This window comes from Pygocentrus nattereri, chromosome 23 (genome assembly GCF_015220715.1).
Source record: "Pygocentrus nattereri isolate fPygNat1 chromosome 23, fPygNat1.pri, whole genome shotgun sequence".
In the NCBI taxonomy this organism is placed as follows: domain Eukaryota; kingdom Metazoa; phylum Chordata; class Actinopteri; order Characiformes; family Serrasalmidae; genus Pygocentrus; species Pygocentrus nattereri.
Window position 1 is genome coordinate 30,109,734 of NC_051233.1, and position 23,469 is coordinate 30,133,202.

At 44.3% G+C, this 23,469-nt stretch overlaps 1 protein-coding gene across 1 annotated transcript in view; it reads right to left on the minus strand.

Moving 5' to 3' along the window:
* The window catches only part of sptbn4a (spectrin, beta, non-erythrocytic 4a), a 53,720-nt gene that overhangs the window by 12,254 nt on the left and 17,997 nt on the right, over positions 1-23,469 (minus strand). The window contains exons 3-17 of the mRNA XM_017687331.2: positions 21,734-22,039; positions 20,712-20,963; positions 19,437-19,526; positions 13,852-14,130; positions 12,821-12,951; positions 10,658-10,862; positions 10,197-10,442; positions 8,918-9,052; positions 7,618-7,862; positions 6,599-6,737; positions 4,813-4,897; positions 4,438-4,619; positions 3,283-4,250; positions 2,813-2,873; positions 2,050-2,303 (exon numbers count right to left, since the gene is read on the minus strand). Coding sequence (XP_017542820.2) covers positions 2,050-2,303; positions 2,813-2,873; positions 3,283-4,250; positions 4,438-4,619; positions 4,813-4,897; positions 6,599-6,737; positions 7,618-7,862; positions 8,918-9,052; positions 10,197-10,442; positions 10,658-10,862; positions 12,821-12,951; positions 13,852-14,130; positions 19,437-19,526; positions 20,712-20,963; positions 21,734-22,039 — 3,578 coding nt within the window. The remainder of the gene's footprint in view (positions 1-2,049; positions 2,304-2,812; positions 2,874-3,282; positions 4,251-4,437; positions 4,620-4,812; positions 4,898-6,598; positions 6,738-7,617; positions 7,863-8,917; positions 9,053-10,196; positions 10,443-10,657; positions 10,863-12,820; positions 12,952-13,851; positions 14,131-19,436; positions 19,527-20,711; positions 20,964-21,733; positions 22,040-23,469) is intronic.

The following is a 23,469-nucleotide window of genomic DNA, read 5'->3' on the forward strand; positions in this document are numbered from 1 at the left end:
ATAAGGGTCTCTTAATCTATTTTCATATACAATTTGATATGTGTGTGTATATAAACTGAGCTATCTGTCGGTCTGTTTTACAGTTAGATAATATATAATGCGTATATATAAAGTCATGCGTATAAGTAGTGAATATTAGGAAAAGAGACCATCTTGTTAACTGCAGGCTGTTCTACATGGAGATGATTTGAAGTGGCATTTTCCCATGTGGTGCAGAAGTTTTTACAATGTATAGTGTGTCTGTTTGGGGGTACGGTGAGGTGGAACGGGGGGCAAGGGAAGGACTAAAGCATCCATCTTGCCACACACTGGGGAAATGGATGTGCCGTCTAAGCAGAGTTCCTTAGAGCTCAAGCCTTGGGTAGAACTCTGACCTTTCTCCAAACAAGACGGACTTCCTTTAGTCTTTTTATGGCACTGCATGTATTTCATGATCTTATCTTTTTCTCTTTTTGATATTTATTCTATCCTGTGTTCTTTATTAATTTTGTCAAGTGTAATGTGAAATGCCCCACGACCCAGAAGGAGAAGCAGCTTAGATGATGTGTGTGTGTGTGTGTGTGTGTGTGTGTGTGTGTGTGAGTGTATAATGTGAAATGTGTATTAGACACTTGTCAGAAAATCTAAAAAGTGTATTTGTTACTTTCATCCAGTGAAAGAGTTCTTTCTAAAGTACTGCTGGTAGTTTTCTTTAGTTCTGAAGCGGTTATGAAGATAGCGGTCCTAACTTATGTCTTCATTTATTAATGAACGTGTTTACATGGATAGCGGTTTAAAGCAGGCCTGGGAAACTCCAGTCCTGGAGGCCTTTCGGGTTTTGTTGATTAGTCTTTTATTGACATAGTGTATCTTGTGACATTTCATTTTTCTCTTTTCTGATATTTACACTCTTTTATGTACTTTTTCCGTTTGTCAAGTCTTAGGGCTTTTTAGATCTTTTTCAATAAATCTAAAAAACTTGTTTAAAGGAACTTTTCTCAAACCTTCACTGTGTTTTCCATCCCTTGAGCGAATTCCTCTACAGCTGTCTCTCAAATGATCATGGATTGGGTAAGGCACAGGACCCAGACATTTCACTCTTGTTCACTTTTCACTTCCCCCCTTCAACCTTTTCACTGAGAGTGAATTGTTTGGTTATTGGATGAGTGATCACTACCAGACGGTATGTGACGTAATCTTGTACATCAGCAGGAAGTTAGGCAGCCAGTTCTTTAGGGGCACTGATCATCTAATTTTTTTTACGGCTTCTGGAAGCCCACAAGAGGAGACCTTGCATAGTACTTGAGTAACCTGCTGGGGTTGTGATGGCCATGGGGACCACTTCTCACCACTTTGAGTGACTGCTCCCAAGGACAAAACAGCTCTACTCATTTTTCTTGCAGAAATTCATACGTACTCTTTGGCCACTACCAACAATGCAACAATCATTGTCAAGATGTTCCCACCAAATATGGCTGCTAGAGCCTTCATATGACAAATGCCCCACTGTCTTGGGATCGGTGCACTACTTATTCTACTTGCATCTGTTCTCCACATGAAGAGTACTCCCTGTGTGATTTGGCCTTCCAGTCAAAATGAATTCTCACATCGCTGAGCAACAAGTCCTTGCAGGTGCTTTATGCCAAGCCATTGACTAGTCTTTCGATTAGTGAGCGTGTTGAGATGCCGCCATCCACATCTGTCTTGGCCTTATGTCCTTATGGCCTTATGTCAATGATACAGTCATACTTACAACTGAAAACTATGAGCTGTTTTATGTTATAAATTATGTTATTAGCATATAATAGTAACAAGCAAACTACGAGTGTCAGCAACTCGATCTCTTATTATTCAGAATTTCCCAGATAAACGAAGGGTAATTCAGACTGACCCTGGACAGTCCAGCACACTCTGGAGACTTCCCTGCACAAACATTTCTAATTAACCTGGTAATTAGTAGAGAGTCAAGTCAGGTGTGTTTGAGTAAGGAAACCATTGTCTGCAGCCCTCCAGGACTGGACTTGAGCACTCCTAACATACAGATCCCACCTCCATAGCTGCCAGCAATACCTGTTAGGGCTCCTCTCCTTGCCCTCTTCCTCATGCTTGCGGTACAAGGAGCCTTCATGGCGGACAGTGTGTGTTGGAGGCTGTGGGGTGCTCGGGATGCTCTGTGCAGGGGCAGATCGAGACCGGCGTGTCTCCTCAGGCTCTTTGGGACGCGGCCTCCGCCGGGGCTTGGGCCTGTCACGAGCTCGAGGGCGATCAAGACGTGTGACAGGGGCCGAAAGACTGCTGGGTGGCCGATAGACCTCCCCTCTCGCCTGAGAGAGGCCAAAAGAGGGAAAAAAAGCATTCACTCAGTTCATTAGTTATATTCTTTTTTATTTTTAACTTTTTTTTTATGATGAATCAGCAAATTTTTGGACCATGTACCCAGTCAACTTTTCATTTGTCTCTAGTTAGCAGATAAACAAAGCCTCAACAATGGCCTCGGTACCTTCTTCTCTGAGAGAGACCCCAGATATTACTATAGTTTATAATTATATATATATATATATATATATATATATATATATATATATATATATATATATATATATATATTATAACCTTTTATATTTCTCTGTAATGCTAATCCAGGTGGATCTAGTTGCGATTTCTACATTTTCCAAATGTTTTTATATTGACATTGATCCACGGTTCCATGTGTTGCCTTGTTTCCTATCTGTATATGCAGCTGACAGTATTATAACCCAAATGAAATCTGCTAGTGAGCTAAACCTTTACTTGACCTTGCCATTTATACAGTGAATGAAGCAGCAGTACTCACATGGCATGCTTCTCTCTCCTGTACCTGTTCAACTATCTCAGCCATAGTGGAGCGCTTCTCCCTACAATGGCAAGACAGATGCAAAGATATATACTCATTCTGAATACACAGTTATACTTAGGCAAAATCTTCATCCAATCATAGTCAAGTACACATGCACACTATCATCATCTTTCACTTTTAGTTTCTTCTGTACAACAGCAGTACCGAAATATGGACTGGTCCTTTTTCATAACCAGTTCTGTAAAAGATAAATGAAGCTTCTGTTTAAAGGACACGTCACTTCTGTGATGGCCATAAATGAATGTTTGTCCTGCACATGTCTCAGCATTCAGAACTAGCCCTGTACACAGAAATGTTCAATTTGCAGGACATTACAGTGATTTTAAAAGAAAAAACTTTTGCCATCATAGCTTTTTAACAGACTGTATGGTCTGACCACATATTTGTCAAAAACTATTTCTTCTCACCCTGGCTGCCTCTTTTCTGACCCTTCTTTCCCAGACTCCTGGTCACTGGAGTCCTGCCTCTGCAGCCTGTGTTTTCCGCTGCCCTCCTGCTCACTGGACGACTGACGTTCCAGCCGCCGCCGGTAACGCTCCTGCCGCACGATCAGCGGCAGCTCGTTCAGCCTGGCCTGGATCTCCTGCTCGCTGGACGTCTGCCGTCCCAGCCGGTACTCCCTCTCCCTGCGCAGGTGGTCCATCTGGGGGTCTGAGCGGCTGCCTCGTGGGTCCCTCTGCAACCGGCTGTGGATCATCTCCAGGGAAGGGTCCATGCCTACTGGGGTCCCAGGGACATCTGCTGCTCCGCCAACAAGATGGCCACGGTGGGCCTCCAATAGAGGTGGGACAGCCTTGTGGATGTGGTTGATTTTGGGTTGGAGGAAGTCAGCCTTCAGGTGCTGCCAGGCATACGCCACTTTGGGTTCTGTCACCCCCACGGCACCGAGATGGTTCAGGCTGTGATAGCTAGAGCCATCAGCTCCCATGACACCCTGTTGGTTTAGCCCGGTGTAGCTAGAGCTGTCCACCCCTAAAGCACCCTGTTGATTTAATCCAGTGTAACTGGAGCTGTTCGCCCCCAGAACACCAACTTGTTGGTTTAGTCCGTGGTAGCTGGGGCTGTCTAGCCCTAGTACACCCTGTTGGCTTAGTCCATGGTAGGAAGAGCCATTCATGACCGGTGTGTATGGATTAAGTGCAGATCCGAGCCTCTGGGTGAGTGGGTGCGTGGCTGTGTGCGCCACAGTATGTACAAGGTCTTGAGCACTGGACTTGGGCTCGAGCAGTGTGTCTTGGAGAGGGTTCCGGAAGAGAGAGGAGGAAGAGGAGGACGAAGAAGAGCTGGGCACTAGGCAGGAGAGAGGGAACATCTGTCTGTTGAGAAGAGACGAGGTGGAAGGCTGCTTAGTCTGCTCTTCCTTCAGTTTCTCCGCCTGGGCAAAACATGGCATGAAGAAGAGGTGCTGTTAGGACATGCAGAGTGGATGGGTTTGTTGAAGGACTGGATATAAATGCACAGGTATAAATGCAAGGACAATAATTTATATTTCGATGCCTGTATTGATGGAGAATAAGATGTTTGATGGATCAGACTGGAGCAGAGCTCGCTGCCACGCTGACCTGTCGTAAGGAGCTAAAGTGTTCCTTCCATGTAGCCGCTGCCTTCCTAAACGCTTCATGCCGACGTATCAGCTGCTCCACTTCGTCACCCTCGACCTCATGTCTAGTGCTGATTGGCTCCTTGGATGTGAGCCACACCTGCTCAGCTGTACTTGTCTGGGCAGACTGTAACTTTTGTTGCACTGTGGACACACAAAAACAGTGTAAATCAGTGACTATAATTCAAAACATAATGTATCTATGCCATTTGTATAGTTATATAATTTGTTACACAAGCACATAATTTACCAAATGTTGTTTAAATTATGCTTTGTAATGTGTCATTTTACATATCCAAAAAAAAGTGTAATGTTATCGGCACAAGGATTTTCTTACTGCGCTGGAGTTTCTCCCAGTGCTGCTCCCACTTATCACTCAGATCTTTCTGCTTTGCCATCACGTAATCCAACTTTTCCTTCACCTAAATGAAGAATGAGACGGAGAAGGAGCATACAACAGAATCTTTAAACGCATCAGCTGGTATGTTGGGTAGGCCAGCGTACACTACTGTTTTAAAAGGTTTATAATAAATTGGCTCCATAATGTAGAGTTAAATAATATATATTAGACATCAAAATGTATTTTTCTATGTTTTATACATTATGTTGTGTCTTTTTAAAGATGGGACTTTCAGGATTTTTTTCCAGGATTGTTTTCTGAACATCTGGTATACTAAAACATCCTACTTGGTGCACCATCCAACCCTATTATATTATACTGTACGCAAGAAGTGAACAGAATTAGCACTTCAGTCATTTTGAATAGGAAAAGAAAAGAAGAAGTAAAGACTGTAAAACAATAAATAACTCTGAATAAATAGTAAATAAACAAATTATGCACATTGGGTCCCACTGGTGGCTTGGGGCCCTAAGCTACTGCTTATAGCCGGAACAGCCTGTAACAGTTGGGAGCGAGGAGGCCGACCCATGTGCTGAGGTAAGCGACGTTTATTAAGGGCAAATCCAGTCTAGACAGTCCTAGAGAGCAGGAGGGACAGACATGACAGACAAACCAGAATCAAACAAGCACGACCAAACTTCCAAACTTTACAAACAACAAAGACCAGCAAAGACAAGGGGCAAACACAGGGCTAAATATAACAGGGCCAACAAGGGATCACAAGACACAGGTGGGAACAATCAGGGACGGAGTCACTAAACAAGGGGGCTGGACTACAAAACCAAAACAAAGAACACTCCGGCTAAACCAAAACAACACGAGCACATGGACAGGACTGGGAGGGGCCGGTCGTGACAAAGCCATGCTTTAAGCGTATGAATTTTTATTGGAACTTTGTTTTTGATGTTATGCAGCTTTTCCAGTAATTTTAGAATCAATTGTGTTGTCTATATATGTATATATATATATATATATACACACACAGACACACACACCAACTGGCCACTTCATTAAGTACATAGTGTTTCTACGCTCTTTGTCCATTTTGAAAGCTCCACTTATGATATAGGAGCACTGTTTAGCTCTACAGTTAAACTGTTCTCCATCTGTTTCTCTGCATACTTTGTTAGCTCCCTTTCACGTTCTTCAATGGTCAGGACCCCCACTCACCAGGTACTATTCCCAGAACTGCAGTAACAATGACATGGTGGTGGTGTGTTAGTATGCGTTGTGCTGGTATAAGTGGATCAGACACAGCAGTGCTGCTGGAGTTTTTAAACACTGTCCACTCTATTAGACACCTACCTTGTTGATTTCAGAGGCGATAGATCCTCTATTGTGGCACAGTCATCCTCTAGTTCTTCATCAGTGGTCACAGGACGCTGTTGCCTGAATATTTTTGGTTGGTGGACTATTCTCAGTCCAGTAGCGACACTGAGGTATTTAAAAACTCCAGACCAGGGCAACACATACTAACACCACCACCACATCAGTATTACTGCAGTACTGAGAATGATCCACCACCCAAATAATACCTGCTCTGTGGGTGCCCTGACCATTAAAGAACTGGGTGAACAGGCTAGCCAAGTATGCAGAGAAACCAATGGACTACAGCTTCTAATCGTATAGTAATTGAAAACATCTAGACTTCTGAACAATAGTGTATGTGTTTGTGTGTGGGTGATTTCCTGAAGCTTGGTGGTGTTGGTGTCGGTGTCTGTACCTCCTCGGCTGCAGGGTTGTGCGCAGCGAGCAGCATCTTCCCCATATCCACACACTGCAAGAAGCTTTTGCTCTTGTTCTCCATCTTACTCTTCAGATTCTGGTGCTGGGAGATCATATTCTCCAGGGCTGAGATATCCCTGAAACACATGCAAACAGCCAATAATAAGACACATGGACATCGGCCTACGTCTTTGAAAGCTTGATCAATAGAAGTTGGCAAGAAAAGGGCAAAGAGCCAGCTGAATACATCTGGCACAGTACGCTAAAGCGGGAATCACTAACCTGCTTCTAACGGCACGTGGCTAGCGGCAAAAAACAAAAACAACAGAGCTCTAAATGTGGTGACCATGTGCCCCTATGGACTCTCTGGGCCAATGGAAAAAACATCCATCCAGATAGTAACCAGTGTATACATTTTAGATGGTTAAAACTAAATTTTGCGTTTTTGGTACTCATTTATATTTAAAACAGGTCAAACAGAATTTACACATCACCTCTTTCTGCTTTCATTAGCATTTTACCTACTGTCCCAGCCCTTTTGGAACTGGAGTTTGTAGGACATCCACATAGCAGTGGTTCCTGCTTCTGTTCTAAAATTCACTTATGTCTCGTTCAAAAAGCAGTCTGGGCTGAAATGTGGATCAGACTGGGAAATTCAGACTCAAATCCCCAGGAGGAAAAAATAAACTTCAGCCACTCCAATTGCACCTGTGAATCCTTTGGAAAGCTGCATTAATCTGTCTTCTGTCTGACAGACAGGAACAGCATAACGTTTAATTGCTGTCTTTCGTCTTCCACTCCAAAACGTTTGCTACAGGCTCTGCATCACTTTAACAGGAAAGGGTGTGGCTAAACTGAAGTTACTGCATCTCAGGTGCAGGTGTAGGTGGCTATATGGACATATATGAGTATAGATAATGATTTTTTTGTGCTTTCTCTGTTTATAGCTTTGCTTCATCTGACTGTAAAAGGTTTGGGTGATGACATCTGCGTTTCAACCAAGGAGCGCATTCATACCGTGCCTCCTCAGAAGAACCGATCTGTCCCGTGATTCCATCCGTCCACATGCTGAGCTCACGCACCAAGGCGAAGAACTGGATTTTGTCTGTTACCGTGGTAACCTGCACACGACTTCCCTCGCACGCCACCAGCAGCTCCTTCCATGCCTGCATCACTTCCTGCTCTCGGGCCAAGATGGCGTCGGCTTTCTCGCCGGCGTAGATTGCACGGAGCTGAGATGCGTTCTCCTGCAGCTGACGCACCTGCATGGGTCAGATGTAGAACATTCACAATATATCAGAAATGAGAAAAGAAAACAGAATTGCAGAAGAGTAGAGCAGGTAGGGCTCATGCTGGGAGTGTGTTATGACATGCTTTAACTTATGGTCTCCACCACGCCACCACCCAAAATACCTGCTCTGCCCTGTGGAGGTTCTGACCGTTGAAGAACGGTGTAAAAGGGGGCTAACAAAACAGGCTGAGAAACAGATGGACTACAGTCTGTAATTGTAGAACTACAAATTGCTCCTATATGGTCAGTGGAGCTGATTTAATGGACAATGCGTGCAGAAACAAGGGGACGGTTTTAATGAAATGTCCAGTCCGTGTACACTACTGTGCAACGTTTAGCAATCATTCCCCATATTATTAATATTTTAAAAAGTTTTACACATACAGCACTGTGCAAAGGTCAGAACACACGCTTCACTTCTTTAGTTTCAAAGAGACAAAACAAAGACACCACTGGTGTTCTCAGAACAATGGACTGACCACAAGAGTCCAGACCTCAACATCACTGAATCACTAGATTAGTGGGATCATGAGAAGCTGAAAATTTAACCAACTTCTAAGACTGAACTTTGGAGGTGCGGCTGCGGATTTCTTTGACAAACTGAAAGTGAGTCTCCTGAAAAGAATGGAAGCTGTAATAAAAGTAGAGAGCGACACACTCGAACACTGAAATGTGTAATATATTTAGTTGTTGAGTCTCCTGTGTCATTTTTTCCTAAATGAATACGTTCCCCTTTTTTTTGCTGACTCTGACGAAGGATTAACTTGTACTTAATAACCATTTAATAACCATTTTGACTGGAAATGAACACAGTGTGTTAACACACAGCAGTGTATAGTAATATAACTGGACACTTGCCATAAAGTACTGTATGTTAAGGTAATGAGAATTAATCGTTACGTGCTGTTGGATACAGTAAGAGCCTGAATGGGAAATTCCCTTTGCTCGCATTCAGGCTCCTGCCGGTCAGTAGTGCCGACTGCATCTGCTCAGTACAGGTGTGAAGTCTGTGTGTGTGGGGCTCACCTGTGCGACGAGCAGCTGCAGAGAGTGTTCGAAGGAGTGCAGCAGTCTCTGGAGAGTGCCGGGGTTGGCTGTGCTCACCTGACAGGAGCGCACCTCCGGCAACTGCCTCATCTTCCCCTCAATCTGCACCAACACCTGCGCGGACAACAAGGACATTAAAGAAACTAAACCAGGAGGGTCTGTGTGTGGCAGTGTTTTTAATAATAGAAAACTGATTTGATTTCTCATGCATGTATAAAATAATTCTAACATGATGCTACAGCTGTATAACTTCACAGATCTCAGCTAATAGAAAGGTGTGAAAAAAATATCTAAGATATGCCTAGAATAAGGAATGGAGTGACAAAAATGACTAAATAGATGATTACAGTAAATTATTTAAGTTAAGTAATAAATAAAATAAGTAAAGTAAATTCCACCTCCGCATTTAACCCATCCGTGAAGTGAAACACCACATACACTCTAGTGAATACACACACACTAGGGGGCAGTGAGCACACACTTGCCCGGAGCGGTGGGCAGCCCTATCTACAGCACCCAGGGAGCAATTGGGGGTTAGGTGTCTTGCTCAAGGACACCTCAATCATGGACTGTCAGCTTTGGGGATCGAACCGGCAACCTTCCGGTCACAGGGCCAGTTCCCTAACCTCCAGCCCACGACTGCCCTTTTTTTAAATAACTACTTCCTAAAACAGTTAGTTAAAAACATTTAATAAAACATCTAAAATGCCTTTTGGTGTCTAATGGATAACATATAAACGTAAATACCACACTTTTTTACATGTCTGCATATTTAAATGGCTAAGATATAAGTAAAGTAATTCAGAATGGTTTGGTGTGAAATGCTCCATTTTAGAGAAAAGTACAGTCATATTTGTTCACAGTGGTGCTGATAGGAACCAGACGTCCAGCTCTCAAAGCAGTTTTTCTATCAATTCACATTTTAAGATTCTCTTTCAATATGACATTCAGGTGTCTTGCAGACAAAAGCAGTCGATCCAAAAGCGGTCATCAACATCAAAATTCAGTTTCAGGCCTTATCGTATTCTCTTACAAACCCTACAATTCAATTCCAGGTTAGAATTCATTTCAGATGATATGATATATATTCAAAATTAAATTTAGTTGCAAATTTTTGCACTTAAATTCAAATTTCTGATGGCATGAGTCTGAGCTTTATTCTGAATGGCTTCCCCATTTTGAGCCTCAAAATTTCGCTGTTCCCAAATGCATGTCCAAAAAACGACCTTCGTACCCCTCCCCACTCCTCCTTTACTACCTCTTGGCAATCGGTGAAGAACTTGTGAAGCTGGTGGGAGGCGGCCAGCATCTGCGCTCTGGTCTCCATCAGCTCCTGCAGGTCAGCCCACGACTCGTTCAGGCCGTCCTTCCACTCAGCGATGGTGGCGGCGTCCACGTGGCCGCAGTCGATCATCTCATTCACCATCTTATTGACAGAGTCCATCTGCCTCTGACCCACAGAGCTGGTCTCCGCCCGGAACGCCGTGAACTTCTCCTGCAGAGCCTGCAGAGGGGACGCACATGTCAGGACCACCACCTTCGTCCACACAGCACTCACTCGTAAACAACGTTAAAGCAGAAATTCAGCACATCGCTTTCAAGATGTAGCAGATTCGGTTTGTGCAACATTTCAGATCCTGTAAAATACTTTTACAGAAAAACAAAACCTTCTAAATCTTTTCATTCAGCTTCATTAGTGAACTTGTGTGTGTAGCACACCGTGACGTGCTCCAGGTCCTGTCCGAGCTCAGTGGAGCTGGCCACAGCCTCTCGCGCTGAGATCCACTTCTCCAGAGCCTCCACCTCCCTCTTCAGCTGATAGAGCCAGTACTGCTGCTCCAGCTTAGTCTTCCTCTGCTCCACCAGGTCCTTCAGAGACACGTAGAGCCGGTCGATATGAGCCTGCTGCTTAGTGATCTGCTCACTGAGGGACAGAGAAAAGCGGAGTGTTATTATTTAAAGGGGAATTTACCTATAACGTGCTTGAGAGGGGTTTACCTGTTCAGGTGTTTAAAGGAGAGTAAACCTGTTCAGGTGTTTAAAGGGACGTTTACCTGTTCAGGTGTTTGAAGGGACGTTTACCTGTTCAGGTGTTTGAAGTGGTGCTTACTTGTTCAGATGTTCAAAGAGGGTTTACTTTTTCAGGTGTTTAAAGGAGTGTTTACCTGTTCAGGTGTTTAAAGGAGTGTTTAACTGTTCAGGTGTTTAAAGGAGTGTTTACCTGTTCAGGTGTCTAAAGGAGTGTTTACCTGTTCAGGTGTCTAAAGGAGGGTTTACCTGTTCAGCTGTCTAAAGGAGTGTTTACCTGTTCAGGTGTTTAAAGGAGTGTTTACCTGTTCAGGTTTAAAGGAGTGTTTACCTGTTCAGGTGTCTAATGGAGTGCTTACCTGTTCAGGTGTCTGAAGGAGTGTTTACCTGTTCAGGTGTTTAAAGGAGTGTTTACCTTTTCAGGTTTAAAGGAGTGTTTACCTGTTCAGGTGTCTAAAGGAGTGTTTACCTGTTCAGGTGTTTAAAGGAGTGTTTACCTATTCAGGTGTTTAAAGGAGAGTAAACCTGTTCATATGTCTAAAGGAGTGTTTACCTGTTCAGGTGTTTAAAGGAGTGTTTACCTGTTCAGGTGTTTAAAGGAGAGTAAACCTGTTCATATGTCTAAAGGAGTGTTTACCTGTTCAGGTGTTTAAAGGAGAGTAAACCTGTTCATATGTCTAAAGGAGTGTTTACCTGTTCAGGTGTCTAAAGGAGTGTTTACCTGTTCAGGTGTTTAAAGGAGTGTTTACCTGTTCAGGTGTCTAAAGGAGTGTTTACCTGTTCAGGTGTTTAAAGGAGTGTTTACCTTTTCAGGTTTAAAGGAGTGTTTACCTGTTCAGGTGTCTAAAGGAGTGTTTACCTGTTCAGGTGTTTAAAGGAGTGTTTACCTATTCAGGTGTTTAAAGGAGAGTAAACCTGTTCATATGTCTAAAGGAGTGTTTACCTGTTCAGGTGTTTAAAGGAGTGTTTACCTGTTCAGGTGTTTAAAGGAGTGTTTACCTATTCAGGTGTTTAAAGGAGAGTAAACCTGTTTATATGTCTAAAGGAGTGTTTACCTGTTCAGGTGTTTAAAGGAGTGTTTACCTGTTCAGGTGTTTAAAGGAGAGTAAACCTGTTCATATGTCTAAAGGAGTGTTTACCTGTTCAGGTGTTTAAAGGAGAGTAAACCTGTTCATATGTCTAAAGGAGTGTTTACCTGTTCAGGTGTCTAAAGGAGTGTTTACCTGTTCAGGTGTTTAAAGGAGTGTTTACCTGTTCAGGTGTCTAAAGGAGTGTTTACCTGTTCAGGTGTTTAAAGGAGTGTTTACCTGTTCAGGTGTTTAAAGGAGAGTAAACCTGTTCAGGTGTTTAAAGGAGTGTTTACCTGTTCAGGTGTTTAAAGGAGTGTTTACCTGTTGAGGTGTCTAAAGGAGTGTTTACCTGTTCAGGTGTTTAAAGGAGTGTTTAACTGTTCAGGTGTTTAAAGGAGAGTAAACCTGTTCAGGTGTTTTAAGGGCAGTAAACCTGTTCAGGTGTTCAAAGAGGGTTTGGTTTTTCAGGTGTAAGGGCTGTTTATTCATGTGTTTTGAAGATGTTTTTATCCTTTTCAAGTGTTTGGAGGGAGGATTACCTGTTCAGGTTTGTAAAAGGGACTACGAATGCCAGATTTTGAGGGGGTAGGTTATCTACCATGTGTCTGAAGAGGAGTGTACCTGCCAGGGTGTTTAAAAGGACATTTACATGCTGGGGTGTTAAAAATGTTCAGTATTTAATTGTTGGGTGATTTAAAGGATGTTTACATTTGCAGAAAGCGGGGTTTAATAGGATGTTTGATAATTGGGGGGGTTAATGTGGTTCATTTAAAGGGCTGTTTACCTGTCGGGATGTCCCAGCTCCAGCATGCGGCGGCACTGCTGAGAGAGGAAGCCTACCGTCTCCGCGTAAGTCTCCACTTTCTGCTCTAAAGCCAGCTGCTCCTTCAGCAACCTCAGAGTGCTCGCTTCATCCTACAGAGAGAGAGAGAGAGAAATACAGACACCACACAACATTAACCACAGACTGCAGCTACAGCTTTACAGTCGTACTGCGGTCTCTCACCTTACACACACACTTTACTGCCACATTAACAAATCCACACAGTTTGGCGGGTTTAGGTTCTTGTTTCTTCTGTTCAACGCAGGACATTCTAACAAGTTCCTCGTGAACAAGATTACAAATTCCCAAAAAATGCACACTGGCTTAAATCTAATATTTTAATGCAAATTATATTAATACCTTGTGTCAAAATCAGAAGTGGCAGTTACAGTTACAATGCACATTTATTGACTGTTGACTTTAACACAGAACAATAACACAAAAAATATAAAATATGATGTAAAATTTGCACAGGCCACATTTTTATGCCCCCCTCCATGTATTACAGCAGTAATTGTGCATTAAAATGTGCAGAAGTGTGGTCTCTGTAGAGGACACGTTCACTAATTCTCACTTGGAATATCAACAAAATGCGGAATTGGACCAGGGGTGTCCAAACTTTAGCATACAATGAAAAAACTTTACTTTTGAATAGAACCATTTAATTATGAGGAGGTTCTTTAAACACATCGACGTTTTTACGTTTTTACAAACTACTCACATTTTCTAAACTTTTCAATTCACACAACATTTGTGTTTGTAAATTGAAGAGCAGGTAAGGAACATTATTACACATTGTTTTTGTCATTCTTTGACATCAAAACAATCAGAAGTCAGAAGTGCAGGCTTGAACCTATTATTCAGAATATATGTCATGAATAGTTACATCTGACTAATTATTATGCAATTATTTTAATACATTTAAACAATGTGACAAAATAGTAACTTCTAAGGGTTAAAATCAGCTCAAATCACATCGTTTCCATTCTTACGTTGCCGTTTTCGTCATTGAGAACGTGAAGTTTCTGGTCACCGAGCCACGACTCTGCCTTCGCTGCCTCGGTGTAGTACTGCTGGGAGTGGCTTACAGCGTCCAGCATCACGGTGCGCCGCTCCATCTCTACCTGAAGCACCTCCCACAGCTGCCTCACGTGCACCGCCCCCTCCCTCACCAGCTCCACCTCCGGAGTGCGGAGGGCAGCGATGGCCTCCGCCCGCTCCAGCACCTCCTCCAGCCGTGCCCTCCGGGCCTGCTGCTCCATCTGCAGAGCCTGAACAGCCAATCAGCCAAACACAAACACAGAGCTTGAAGAAACATGTCTAATGCAGTGGAGCACAAGTATGGAAACGTGGGCATTCCAGTATTTTAAAAATGAGCAAATATTAAAAATGAACAACTTGAGTGTTGGTAGCCTTTTGGCTAAAGCTTTAGCATTAGCTAGAAAATAGTGTCTGGAGAAGTGAGGTGAACTGACTCCATCCTCAGTAGCAGTAACGCTAATCAGTCAGCGCTCAGTAGCAGTAACGCTAATCAGTCAGCGCTCAGTAGCAGTAACGCTAATCAGTCAGCGCTCAGCAGCAGTAACGCTAATCAGTCAACGCTCAGTAGCAGTAACGCTAATCAGTCAGCGCTCAGCAGCAGTAACGCTAATCAGTCAGCGCTCAGTAGCAGTAACGCTAATCAGTCAGCGCTCAGCAGCAGTAGCGCTAATCAGTCAGCGCTCAGTAGCAGTAGCGCTAATCAGTCAGCGCTCAGTAGCAGTAACGCTAATCAGTCAGCGCTCAGTAGCAGTAACGCTAATCATTCAGCGCTCAGTAGCAGTAGCGCTAATCAGTCAGCGCTCAGTAGCAGTAACGCTAATCAGTCAGCGCTCAGTTGCAGTAACGCTAATCAGTCAGCGCTCAGTAGCAGTCACGCTAATCAGTCAGCGCTCAGTAGCAGTAGCGCTAATCAGTCAGCGCTCAGTAGCAGTAACGCTAATCAGTTAGCGCTCAGTAGCAGTCACGCTAATCAGTCAGCGCTCAGTAGCAGTAACGCTAATCAGTCAGCGCTCAGTAGCAGTAACGCTAATCAGTCAGCGCTCAGTAGCAGTCACGCTAATCAGTCAGCGCTCAGTAGCAGTAACGCTAATCATTCAGCGCTCAGTAGCAGTAACGCTAATCATTCAGCGCTCAGTAGCAGTAGCGCTAATCAGTCAGCGCTCAGTAGCAGTAACGCTAATCAGTCAGCGCTCAGTAGCAGTAACGCTAATCATTCAGCGCTCAGTAGCAGTAACGCTAATCAGTCAGCGCTCAGTAGCAGTAACGCTAATCAGTCAACGCTCAGTAGCAGTAACGCTAATCATTCAGCGCTCAGTAGCAGTAGCGCTAATCAGTCAGCGCTCAGTAGCAGTAACGCTAATCATTCAGCGCTCAGTAGCAGTAGCGCTAATCAGTCAGCGCTCAGTAGCAGTAACGCTAATCAGTCAGCGCTCAGTAGCAGTAACGCTAATCAGTCAGCGCTCAGTAGCAGTAACGCTAATCAGTCAGCGCTCAGTAGCAGTAACGCTAATCAGTCAGCGCTCAGTAGCAGTAACGCTAATCAGTCAGCGCTCAGTAGCAGTAACGCTAATCAGTCAGCGCTCAGTAGCAGTAACGCTAATCAGTAAGCGCTCAGTAGCAGTAGCGCTAATCAGTAAGCGCTCAGTAGCAGTAGCGCTATAGCAGTAGCGCTAATCAGTCAGCGCTCAGTAGCAGTAACGCTAATCAGTCAGCGCTCAGTAGCAGTAACGCTAATCAGTCAGCGCTCAGTAGCAGTAACGCTAATCAGTCAGCGCTCAGTAGCAGTAACGCTAATCATTCAGCACTCAGTAGCAGTAACGCTAATCAGTCAGCGCTCAGTAGCAGTAACGCTAATCAGTCAACGCTCAGTAGCAGTAACGCTAATCATTCAGCGCTCAGTAGCAGTAGCGCTAATCAGTCAGCGCTCAGTAGCAGTAACGCTAATCATTCAGCGCTCAGTAGCAGTAGCGCTAATCAGTCAGCGCTCAGTAGCAGTAACGCTAATCAGTCAGCGCTCAGTAGCAGTAACGCTAATCAGTCAGCGCTCAGTAGCAGTAACGCTAATCAGTCAGCGCTCAGTAGCAGTAACGCTAATCAGTCAGCGCTCAGTAGCAGTAACGCTAATCAGTCAGCGCTCAGTAGCAGTAACGCTAATCAGTCAGCGCTCAGTAGCAGTAACGCTAATCAGTAAGCGCTCAGTAGCAGTAGCGCTAATCAGTAAGCGCTCAGTAGCAGTAGCGCTATAGCAGTAGCGCTAATCAGTCAGCGCTCAGTAGCAGTAACGCTAATCAGTCAGCGCTCAGTAGCAGTAGCGCTAATCAGTCAGCGCTCAGTAGCAGTAACGCTAATCAGTCAGCGCTCAGTAGCAGTAACGCTAATCAGTCAGCGCTCAGTAGCAGTAACGCTAATCAGTCAGCGCTCAGTAGCAGTAACGCTAATCAGTCAGCGCTCAGTAGCAGTAACGCTAATCAGTAAGCGCTCAGTAGCAGTAGCGCTAATCAGTAAGCGCTCAGTAGCAGTAGCGCTATAGCAGTAGCGCTAATCAGTCAGCGCTCAGTAGCAGTAACGCTAATCAGTCAGCGCTCAGTAGCAGTAACGCTAATCAGTCAGCGCTCAGTAGCAGTAACGCTAATCAGTCAGCGCTCAGTAGCAGTAACGCTAATCATTCAGCGCTCAGTAGCAGTAGCGCTAATCATTCAGCGCTCAGTAGCAGTAACGCTAATCAGTCAGCGCTCAGTAGCAGTAACGCTAATCAGTAAGCGCTCAGTAGCAGTAACGCTAATCAGTCAGCGCTCAGTAGCAGTAACGCTAATCAGTAAGCGCTCAGTAGCAGTAGCGCTAATCAGTAAGCGCTCAGTAGCAGTAGCGCTATAGCAGTAGCGCTAATCAGTCAGCGCTCAGTAGCAGTAGCGCTAATCAGTCAGCGCTCAGTAGCAGTAGCGCTATAGCAGTAACGCTAATCAGTCAGTGCTCAGTAGCAGTAACGCTAATCAGTCAGCGCTCAGTAGCAGTAACGCTAATCAGTAAGCGCTCAGTAGCAGTAGCGCTAATCAGTAAGCGCTCAGTAGCAGTAGCGCTATAGCAGTAGCGCTAATCAGTCAGCGCTCAGTAGCAGTAACGCTAATCAGTCAGCGCTCAGTAGCAGTAACGCTAATCAGTCAGCGCTCAGTAGCAGTAACGCTAATCAGTCAGCGCTCAGTAGCAGTAACGCTAATCATTCAGCACTCAGTAGCAGTAACGCTAATCAGTCAGCGCTCAGTAGCAGTAACGCTAATCAGTCAACGCTCAGTAGCAGTAACGCTAATCATTCAGCGCTCAGTAGCAGTAGCGCTAATCAGTCAGCGCTCAGTAGCAGTAACGCTAATCATTCAGCGCTCAGTAGCAGTAGCGCTAATCAGTCAGCGCTCAGTAGCAGTAACGCTAATCAGTCAGCGCTCAGTAGCAGTAACGCTAATCAGTCAGCGCTCAGTAGCAGTAACGCTAATCAGTCAGCGCTCAGTAGCAGTAACGCTAATCAGTCAGCGCTCAGTAGCAGTAACGCTAATCAGTCAGCGCTCAGTAGCAGTAACGCTAATCAGTAAGCGCTCAGTAGCAGTAGCGCTAATCAGTAAGCGCTCAGTAGCAGTAGCGCTATAGCAGTAGCGCTAATCAGTCAGCGCTCAGTAGCAGTAACGCTAATCAGTCAGCGCTCAGTAGCAGTAACGCTAATCAGTCAGCGCTCAGTAGCAGTAACGCTAATCAGTCAGCGCTCAGTAGCAGTAACGCTAATCATTCAGCGCTCAGTAGCAGTAGCGCTAATCATTCAGCGCTCAGTAGCAGTAACGCTAATCAGTCAGCGCTCAGTAGCAGTAACGCTAATCAGTAAGCGCTCAGTAGCAGTAACGCTAATCAGTCAGCGCTCAGTAGCAGTAACGCTAATCAGTAAGCGCTCAGTAGCAGTAGCGCTAATCAGTAAGCGCTCAGTAGCAGTAGCGCTATAGCAGTAGCGCTAATCAGTCAGCGCTCAGTAGCAGTAGCGCTAATCAGTCAGCGCTCAGTAGCAGTAGCGCTATAGCAGTAGCGCTAATCAGTCAGCGCTCAGTAGCAGTAACGCTAATCAGTCAGCGCTCAGTAGCAGTAACGCTAATCAGTCAGCGCTCAGTAGCAGTAACGCTAATCATTCAGCGCTCAGTAGCAGTAGCGCTAATCAGTCAGCGCTCAGTAGCAGTAACGCTAATCAGTCAGCGCTCAGTAGCAGTAACGCTAATCATTCAGCGCTCAGTAGCAGTAGCGCTAATCAGTCAGCGCTCAGTAGCAGTAACGCTAATCAGTCAACGCTCAGTAGCAGTAGCGCTAATCAGTCAGCGCTCAGTAGCAGTAACGCTAATCAGTCAGCGCTCAGTAGCAGTAACGCTAATCAGTCAACGCTCAGTAGCAGTAGCGCTAATCAGTCAGCGCTCAGTAGCAGTAACGCTAATCAGTCAGCGCTCAGTAGCAGTAACGCTAATCATTCAGCGCTCAGTAGCAGTAACGCTAATCAGTCAACGCTCAGTAGCAGTAGCGCTAATCAGTCAACGCTCAGTAGCAGTAACGCTAATCAGTCAACGCTCAGTAGCAGTAGCGCTAATCAGTCAACGCTCAGTAGCAGTAACGCTAATCAGTCAACGCTCAGTAGCAGTAACGCTAATCAGTCAGGCTATTATAAACCATATAAATTGATAGTAACACCTGCTTTGCCTGCCAGATATTTAAAGGTGCTACTTTTTCTCAGTCAGTCAAAACAATCCAAGATAGACAGACAATCCAGCCAGAGACAGAAACAGAAGAGATCAGTAAAACTCTTACAGGACCAATCAGGACCAATGAAAACTGAGACATGATGAAACAGGAGCCAAAGGCGTTCACACTCAGAGTTAAACACCAACATCTTTAACACGTGGCCGTGAAAAATGCAGAACGGCTACTGAATGATTTACTGCAGTGGTTTCTAAAAGACCCACGCATGCCATATTCAGCTCCTGTTGGAAGGCAAAAGCAGTCATATAAATCAATAATTCAGAATGTACACAGCGCCTCAGTCGTTCCCATCTTTTTATAGACCAGCGCAATCATGAAATGTTGGGGAAAACAGGAAACTTCAAGTCTTTAGTCCTACACATAATTCGCATTGTAGCGTGCTGTGTTTTTCTCAGGCAGGATGTTGGAGCAGAATGCAGTGGGGACTGTATCACATATCTGATAGAAGGAGGACAGATCTGGGGTCAGTTTATGCTAATAAGATAATGAATATTAATAGGTGACCCCCATATACAAACACAGCTTGTAGCTCACTTGCTGCTGCACTATTCACCAGCTTCCCTACAGCATTCATCGTGGGTTAGTGTCCAACCACAGGACCACTGCTGGTGGTCTCAGTGGTCTCTAAATGAGCATCAGTACGGTGGGGCTACGAGAGAGGGGTTTCTAAAGAGTTTTCCTTTGGCCATAATAGCTGGACTGTTTCATTTTTTTAAACTAGAACTTGTCCTGTGTTGTTTATTTCTCCTCTGTCTCCTACCTCATGGTTTTTAACCAGATGCTGAACGCTCTGAAGGTTGGTCCCATATTCTTTAGAGGAGGCCAAAGGCAATCGTTCCTGAATCCACACCTGGAGGGAGAGAGGGAGAGAGAGAGAGAGAGAGAGAGAGAGTGAGAGTCAGAGTGAGAGAGTGTGAGAGAGAGAGAGAGAGTCAGAGTGAGTCAGTGAGAGAGAGTGAGAGAGAGAGAGAGAGAGAGAGAGAGTGAGTGTGAGAGAGTGAGAGAGAGAGAGAGAGAGAGTCAGAGTGAGTCAGTGAGAGAGAGTGAGAGAGAGAGAGAGAGAGAGTGAGTGAGAGAGAGAGAGTCAGAGTGAGTCAGTGAGAGAGAGTGAGAGAGAGAGAGAGAGAGAGAGTGAGTGTGAGAGAGAGAGAGAGAGAGAGAGAGAGAGTGAGTGTGAGAGAGTGAGAGAGAGAGAGAGAGTCAGAGTGAGTCAGTGAGAGAGAGTGAGAGAGAGAGAGAGAGAGTGAGTGAGAGAGAGAGAGTCAGAGTGAGTCAGTGAGAGAGAGTGAGAGAGAGAGAGAGAGAGTGAGTGTGAGAGAGTGAGAGAGAGAGAGAGAGAGAGAGAGAGAGAGTGAGTGTGAGAGAGTGAGAGAGAGAGAGAGAGAGAGAGAGAGAGAGAGAGAGAGAGAGAGACAGAGACAGAGAGAGAGAGAGAGAGAGAGTGAGTGTGAGAGAGTGAGAGAGAGAGAGAGAGAGAGAGAGAGAGAGAGAGAGAGAGAGAGAGAGATATCAGACAGGCGAGCAGATATCAGAATGGAGAGCAATGCCATTGAAGGAAGACCGACATTTCGGAATTACGTTTAAAACATGAACACAACTGTTTGTTTTTACAGTAGTGGATTATAAAGAATAAAACACCACTTTTTCATATAATTATTATTATTATTGTTATTATTAATATTATGTTTGAAAATGAGCGCATGCCTCATCGATTAAACAATATTATAATAGATTATCACTGAATCCCTATTCTGAAATCAACTAAGAAAGTCCTGTTCCCATATTTTCCTCACTGCTTGATTTCTGTACTGTGTATTTGTTATAATGGCAATTGAACCGTCTTATGATGTGCTGGCTGCAGTATGAAAACAACAAAACAACAAAAACTCATTGCATCCCATAAGCACTTGGGAGGGCAGTAGTTTTTCTACTGCCAAATATGGACACTCAACCCTTCGTCTTGTGGACGAAGATCACCATCTAATCCTGAGGTGTGGATGGACAGGGTGAAAGCTGGACGAATAGACGAACTCACAATCTCGTCCTCCAGGTCCTGCGTGACTTGATGCATTTCTTTGGAGGCCAGAAGGATCCGCCTCCTTTCTTTGAGCGGCTCGATCAGGCGCACGATGCGCGTCTCAGCCACGCCCCCTTGGTCCTCACTCTCGATTCCCATTGGCCGGCGATGCAGCTGGTCAGCCACGCCCATATCACTTAGCCTGCCAATATCAGCTTCGCCCCTCAGTTCACCTACGCCCTGATAGAGCTGCATCTGAGCCTCCATCGACTAAGAGAGAGAAAGATCCAAAACGTATTAATCTAACTGCAATTCATCCGTTCCACCTTGAAGGGACGGTTTAAAAAAAAAAACACAAGTATTATTTTTCTCCTTTATTAAACAGAGGTTAAAAAAGTGCAGAAAAACTATTAAAGTACTTTAATTAATCAAATTAAATTCATTCAACTACAGCACTTTAGCCCCGCCCCCTAAACTGAAGTGATGAGGAGTGTTCCAGTTTAGACCACTTTTTGAATGAGGTGCAATAGAACACAGCCAATCAGAACAGGTTTCATTTACATATATCAGGTCTTAAAGGCTCAGAAAAAACTGCCTGTTTATGGGTTGGAAAATAGTCATGTAAAAAATAATTACGACTACTGTTGGTACATAAAAGTACACAACCATTGTAAATGGACTTCAGCAGAAAACATAAAATGCACGAAAATTGTTGGAGACTTTTACATAATTTCGAACCTCAAACGTTTCGATCGGCTACTGTAGTTTTGTACTGGAGCTACAGGGCCAATGTAGCTAACAGGTAATGGAATTAGCTTATTAGCATCATGCTTATACCACCACAGACTTGACTTAAACTCTGTCGAGTTGTTAAATAATCTCTAATAGACTTGCTTCTGCAGGTTCTGACACTGTGTGTTACCTATAAAAATGGACAAAAAGCACAGACACAATTCAGGCTTTAAGACCGAGTCCTTACTACTGTCTGTAGCCATGCAACGTCCATGTTTACAGAAGCAGACAGCAAACATTTGCCTGACCTGTATCCTCTGGAGCTGCTGGCTGAAGGTGGCCCGTGGGGGCAGCAGGCTGGTGGGGGTGATGTGTGAGGTGTTTGTTGCCGTCCCGAGTGGAGGAGGCTGCTCATGGAGGACATTCAGGTGTTGGTCCAGGTCAGACAGGGTCTGTGGGACGTCCGCGGTGCGGTGGTTCTGCGTCTCGAAGAGCTGCCGAGCCTTGGCCTTGGTGGTGCTCTCCAGGTGGGTCCAGCATTCTCTCATCTCCTTCAGCTTCTGCTGGACCACAGGCCGGAGCTCTGGCTGCTCCTGGATCAGCTCCTCTCCCTCCTACACATTTTATATGTTAGTTGGTTTACAGTTACCTGTTATTGCTTTGATGTTGATTACATGATGTTCTTCTGTCTTGTCAATTATTGCACTATTTATAGTCTAAATTATTTATTCAAAAGTCAGAGCTGTTGGGTCAAATTTGGTAAGACTGTTCTGGCTTGTGTGGATGCAGTGTCAAACTGTTTTCACAGACTGGGGTTTTCAGTTTCTGAGCCCATGCAGTGATTCCCACTACAGAATTATGTCTGTTTTGTAATGCAGTGCTGCCTGAGGGCCCAAAGATCATGGCCAGTAAATGCTGATTTTTGGCCCCTGAAATCTCTGTATGCAAGGGACCATAGATGCATCAAAGATGATGAAAAGTTTTTTTGGTATTTTATGTTGAGAAACATTCATCTTGAATTATCGCACTATTTGCTTAGCTTTACTTTTGAAAGCCTCTCTGGGAAGCTCATTTTATACCCAATCATGTTATTGACCTGGAGCCAATTAACCAGGTGTTTTTTTTTAAAACATACACAACTTTACCAGGCTTTTGTTGCCCTGTCCCAACTTTTCTGGAACATGTTGCTGGCATCAAATTCAAAATGGGCAAATATTAAAAACAAAAAAAAAAACCAAAACATTTGTTTCAAAATTTGATATGCTGCATTTGATATAAAGCATTTCAATTAAATATTATGGGTTGACATATTTTGCCCATCATTGCATTTTGTTTTTATTTACATTTTTCACAACATCCCAACTTTTTTGGAAATGGGTTGCACATCACTGGCATAACAAAACTGCATATCTCCAAAAAAATTACATAGGAGAAAGAATATAAAATAGAAGGTCTTTTATAGGCTTCAGAGGTTCTTTGTTGTTCTACCATGGCCAAAATATATTCATGTACAGTACTGTTAACCTAACCCTACCATAGTATTTGAAACCCCAGGTGTTTTTTTCCTAATTTTTTGGCCTTTTTTTGACACAATTATGGCCTGAACTGAGGCCTTGACCTTACAGTCAGTGGGTTCATAGCGGAGAACGCCATTGCAACATGTAATTCCCCTTCCCGGCAGAGACAGCACTGCTATTCCAATACGAGTGGTCACTGCTATAGCAGTAACAGGACTGTCATTGGTTGAGCTATTTGCTGAGTTAGGATTGACCCCTAATTTTGAATTTGTCTGCCAAGTTGCTTATTGAACAATGAGGATAATTCAAAACGGCAACCCCAGAAGCGCAGATTACGCAAAACACACAGAGCATAACTCTCTTTGACATATGGCCAAACCTGGAACCTATAGCCCTCGCTGTGCTGCACTACATGCTAAAAGTGTGTGTTCTCTCCACATCATGTGCTGATATTATTATTATTATTATCATCATCATCATCAATCTGTGACTGTGTGTGTGTGATCAGGGTGTTGCCCAGTGGCCCA